The following is a 5884-nucleotide window of genomic DNA, read 5'->3' as shown; positions in this document are numbered from 1 at the left end:
TATCACTTGAACCGATCATTGAGGGCCGATTTGATGGGTCTAGATGTGTTATCCCCAGCGGAGTCGCCAAAAAGTATGCTGACGCCTTTTTCGGGCGCCAAACACTCAACAAGAACTAGCGGCGGTGCTCTCTGCATAGGCGCGAATGGTCCGCGACCTGGCGCAGGGCTAGGGTTCCCTGCCTGACGGCCGGACGGTCTGCGCGTGCGCAGGGGGCGGCGAAGGGTCACCGACGACGCTTGGATCTCGCTCCCGGGAGGGACCCCGTCGGGGAGGAGAGATCCTTAAAGTTGTCTAGACTCGGACAGGCCGACCTAGACTCTTCTTATCGACGTAGAGTCGAAGAGAAGCGGAGAATTTGGGGATTGAGAGGCTAAACTAGAACTACTCCTAATTGTACAGGAAATAAATGCGAGATAGAAGTATTATTGATTCGATTGATGATTACAAATCGGACATATACCTCTCTATTTACAGAGGAGGGGGGCTGGACTCTTTACAAACTAATTTCCGAGCTAATTTCGCGAATCTAGCTAACAACCGTAGCACAAAACTCGGGACCCTAATCTATTCTGCGCACGCGCGGACCGTCCGGCCTCAGAGCCGGACCGTCCGCCGCTCAATTTGGTGCCCAACCGGTTGATAAGCGAATACTTGACCAAATGGGTTGATCAACAAAGTCACAACTCAATAAAACTCAACTACTGAAAACGTTAATTGAGGATAGAAACCCCAAATGATCAAAATCGAGAAAAAAACACTTTTAGAAAGAATGACAAGCTCAAGTTTTGGAGATATGCAAGGCAATATAACTAGTCTAGTCCGTTTTCAAACTGGAGAGACTAGTTTGGCTTCTAACATCAAATTAATTTCTAACAAATTATCTAATAATCTATTTGTATGTTCAACTCAACTTAAAGGGCAGCCAACATATTAGAGCCAACAATTTGGAGCAATTGACCAAACTATTGAAAAATAATTGTTTTTGTGTGTGTGGCTAGAAGTAGTAGCTGGTCAAATCCTTGGATGCCAAGAAGAAGAAGAAGAGTAGCCTTGTCTAGCAAGAAGAAGATAGAGGGATGATGTGATTATACGCAAAATACTAAAACCTAGGGTGGTAGTACAAGCAGTAGTTATGAGCAGGCCTCTTCTCTCTCTTTCCTGTTCCGTTCTTTTTCTTTTTCCCTGCGGAATTCCCCGTCTTCCCTAGTGCCTCGCTTCGATATTTCGATTGGATTGGATTACCAAGGGACAGAGGGAGGGAATCCCACACACACCTCTGGCCCTCGCGAGGCCAAGGGAAGGGAAGCACTCAGCACTCAGCAGCAGAAGGACCGCCGTAAATGGCGCTGCCGGTGGCGAAGCTGGGGACCCTAGCGCTGCGGACGCTGTCCAAGCCCATCGCCAGCCGCCTCAAGAGCCAGGCCGCCGTCCACCCCAAGTTCCGCAACTTCATCATCGCCATCGCCCAGGTATCCTCTTCCTCCTTTCGGTCAATTATCTACTTGTACCAACAACCTAGGGTAGGGCTACTCAAATCAAATCGGGATCAGGGTCGACCCACTTCCATTTCTGTCCGCCGCATCTTACAACTCAATAAGGTGGGAGGGATCTAACTTGGACACATAATCTGTGGCTACAACCCACTCTTCGACTTGTTATTCAATTTAACGTTGTCCAATTCTGTGTAAGCTACGTACGTGGGAGCACTCAAGATCCTTGCTTCTCCTCTAGCGCTAGTGGTTCATTCATATTGATGGTATAAGCATTGTCACAGGCAAACCACCAGATCACCACAAAGATACAAAGGCGCATTTATGGGCATGCCACAGATGTGGCGATCAGGCCTTTGGATGAGCAGAAAGCTGTTCAAGCTGCTACAGATCTCATCGGGGAAGCCTTTATCTTCTCGGTGCTTCTCTAAACCATTCATAAATCATGTACATCTGCAGGAACTCTCAGCTAATGGTACACTGTTTACTTCTTGTTATTGTCATAGGTCGCTGTTGCTGCTCTAATTTTTGAGGTTCAGAGAAACGCAAGGTCTGAGGCTAGGAAGGAGGAAGCTCGTAGACAGGAACTTGAGGTACGCCCTGTCTCTCCCGTGCCTTAAGAGTTTGAGCTCTGACTGCCCTTTACCTGGCTTATTCACTACTCCCTATCCTGTCATGAAGATTGCCCCCCCCCCCCACTCCACAACACAGGATAAACGTGAAGCATAAACTGTCTCACTATCATGTAGTCAGAGTCATAGTTTGTTTTCAATAAACTTATACAGAGGTCTCAGGATATATACGGTGCCGTAAGGATGATATATTTATTACATAAGGAAAACAATTGACATCCTGAGTGCAGCTCGTCTGCCAGGAATTTGATCATAATCTACACATGATATATCATGCGATGCTGTGCACAGCACATGCTTCAGTACTATTTTTCTGACCGAAAGGGCATCCAGAATCACAGATCAGTATTACAACCAGCAAACGTACGATGATGTTTACATAGAAACCTCAAACCTCCACGATCACAGATTTTTAGAGCAAGACTGCTACCAGTCTCACACCACCATATGCACAAAACAAAAGAGACCTTAATATCTGAAAACGAAACCTACAGATATCAGGAGCAACACCGCTTAACAGTAACATACAGACTAGAGTTGCAATAACCTGCACCACCAAACAAGATACACCACTGACGAAACTAACATCCTCCAGAATTCGGTGATGACCGCCCAGCTTCATCCAAGGATTCTCTTAGATATCGGCGCCCAACCCAACGAGCAATCAAACACCTCCTTTGCCGTCCTTCTGACTCGCAAACTTCCTTCCACCAACATCATTTTTTCCTTCTTTTTCTGCAGAATTGCCTATGAGTCCAGCCAACAACAACATAGGAAAACAATGCCAGAAGGATCACTGATCATTTTATTACTAAAGCAAGCCTCATTTCTAGATTTCCAAATAGTCCAGTGAACTGCCCCACAACCTATCACAATTAACTTTCTAATCTTTTTATCAAAACCCATCAGCCAACTGACAAATAACAATCCAGTATCATTTGGAATTGACTTCAAATTTAGAGCAATCTGGATAAGTCTCCGAATATATTTAGCAACCGCGCATTCAAAAAACAGGCGATTAGTTGATTCAAATAGACCACAAAAACAGCAATCAGTCCCACCTCTCCAGTTTCTATTTTTTAAATTTCCTTTCGATAGGATTCTATTTCTTATGATCAACCAAAGGAAAATCTTTATTTTCTGAGGGATCCTAACTTTCCAAAGAAATCTGTAAGGAACATTAGCCAATTCACTTCTAATTTGAGAGCATAATGATTTAACAGAGAAACCCGTTCTATTTAGAGACCATGAAACTGTGTCATCATTCTCAGACAAACAGCAATTCCTACAAAACATCTTAAGAACCTCAAGCATATCCACAGTTTCGCCCCCTAATCTCCTTCTGAACCTTAAAGCACGTTCAGTACTATGCACAACATTTGTTATGGACTTGTGCCTTTTGTTATGTCTCATATGTGCATCTTCAGAAATTTTGGTAATAAGTTAAGAGGGTTTATGCAACAGCAGTATTAGATGTCGCTCTTGCGAAAGCACAACATGCTTCCCTCCTACAATGTTACAAGTGCTATTTTAACTTAACAGTTGTTTTTTTACTGATGTCAAGGAATTGAAACGAAGGGAAGAGAGTATAGCTAAAGAATTGGAAGATCTTAAATTGAAGCTTAGTGAAATTGAGCAGCTTGCTAAAGGGCGAGGCCTGACAGGAATCTTGAACTTGAAACGGGTCCATGGCACAGAGGTCGGCAAGGCAGCAGCACCTCTGCGTGAGTAAGCAATCCGGCTTTGGCGCAGGAAAGTATGATTCCTTGTCGCCCCCATTATTTGGTAAGACTTGTGTTGTCGTGCTCAACCTATTCTTTGGTGCTCATATTGGATCCACATTTGTAGTGGTTGATCCATGGACACCCTGAGACAGTGGTAATAATACAGCGTAACAAAGAAATCAAATTAAAGCGCAATATGTATGTGCTACTTGGTGGCGGTGACCACAAAATCAGATGTTAAGATGGATTAGGGCTTGTTTGGTTGTATACTTAAGGTGTAAAAAATGCCACGTTTCAGATTAAAGCTGGTTGTTTGGACTGTTGCAACTATAAACGATAGAGACAAAAACACTGTAGAAATAGTAGAAGCCGATACAAATTAAAGCCATGCCGCTGCTCACGTGTCTCGCTCGGCTGTCGGCTGCAATTAACTAAACTTTGCCCTGATCGATTGTCGCACCACTCTGTCACCCTAACGTTTGCAATTTCTCACTGTCGCATCTCTACGCATTCGCTGCCATAGCCGTCTTTTATCCTCGACTTATTACCTTAAACCACTGAAGTAAAATTTGAATAACTGAATATTTGTTGCTGTTGTTTCTATTAAAGTAAACATTAAATGACTCAAGTAAATCTTAATGACTGAATATTTATCCCTATTGTATGTTAAATTAAACATTAAATGAATGAATCAAACTTGGAATGGCTGAATATTTATTGGTGCGTGTTGCATGTGATTGGAGGATCAACCCCATTTAGGGTTTGTTCGTTTATTCCTATCCCATATGGATTGAATGAGATTGAAAAAATTATGAAAGATTATAACTTGTTTGGGATTGAAACTCATCCAATCTCACCCAATACACATGAATTGAGAGCAAAACGAACATGCCCTTAGGGATGGCAATAGGTTAGGTTAAGTCGGGTGAAACAGAAACCCACTCGAGCGATGTATCCGTGAAGTCTAATCAACCCGGTCAGTGATTGCACAAGTGTAATTGGAAACAACCGACCCATCCATGCATCTCGTCTTTGGGGTTGCCACCTGCGACGAGGCCCGCTCGACTGGAGCTGGAGGTCTGTTGCCGGCTCTGCTACAGTGGCGTTGCCTGTGGTCACCGCGAGATGCCGATCATGCCCCCGCAGTATAGATGACCAAAAAGCACGAGGCCCGTGAGCCCGGCACGAAGCCCGCTTTTTGGGCCCGGTCCGAACCCGGCACGGTAGAATAAGCGAGCGGGTTTGGACAGGAAACTAGGCACGACAGGCTAGCCCGGCACGGCCCGTTTACCTCTAAGCCCGTTAAGCCCGTTTTTTTTACACTAAAACGTGCTTACCGACCCGTTTAGCCCGCTTTTCGACCCGTTTTTTCGTGCTAAACGGGCCGGCCCGGCCCGTTTAAGCCCGCTGCGGGCCGGGCTTGGACAGAAAATTAAGCCCGCTGGCTCAGCAGGCCCGGCCCGTTTGGCCATCTCTACCCCGCAGGCAGCAGCGCACACCATGCATGCCGGCCGGCGTGTACGAAACACGTAAGGAATCCGTTACTACTGCCACCTCATCTTTTAAAAAATATCTCAAAATAGTGCCAAAAAAATTAAAATATTACTTGCTTCGTTTCTAAACTAGTATTTATTTTAGCAATTTATTTCTATGTCTATATTCAACAAACGTAGACACATATATAGAACACATACAACAAATATTGTATGAATCTACCAAAATGACAAAACAAATTTTATTATAGAATGGAGGGAGTGTTTAGAACATTAAAAACAAATTGAGCTCTAACAGGTAAGCCATAAATTATATATTTTAAAAAGTAAATTACATTATCAAGAGATAAAATGTTAAGAATTGTGTAGAAAATAAGAGTAGGGCACTCATCTGGAATATATATTTGGGTCACTTCATCATATGTCCTATATTTCTTTAAATTAAAATTTATAAAATAAAACACTTGGAGCTATTTTTTTATGAGTTAAGCATTATATTTTAAGATAAGAACCACAAGATCATCAGAGTTTTGTTTGGTGTA

General features: G+C 43.5%; 1 protein-coding gene across 1 annotated transcript; it reads left to right on the top strand.

The window, feature by feature from the left end:
• Window positions 1-1013: 1013 nt before the first annotated feature.
• LOC100276616 (uncharacterized) lies at window positions 1014-4188 on the top strand. The gene is made up of 4 exons (NM_001150362.2): window positions 1014-1472; window positions 1778-1912; window positions 2000-2086; window positions 3690-4188. Exons 1-4 carry the CDS (start codon window positions 1344-1346, stop codon window positions 3855-3857), a joined length of 519 nt encoding a protein of 172 aa, NP_001143834.2. The 5' UTR covers window positions 1014-1343; the 3' UTR covers window positions 3858-4188.
• The last annotated feature ends 1696 nt before the right edge of the window (window positions 4189-5884 follow it).

The sequence above is a fragment of the Zea mays genome, chromosome 3, assembly GCF_902167145.1.
Source record: "Zea mays cultivar B73 chromosome 3, Zm-B73-REFERENCE-NAM-5.0, whole genome shotgun sequence".
Lineage (NCBI taxonomy): Eukaryota > Viridiplantae > Streptophyta > Magnoliopsida > Poales > Poaceae > Zea > Zea mays.
Note: the sequence above shows the minus strand (reverse complement) of the source record. Positions and strands in the feature narration are given on the sequence as shown.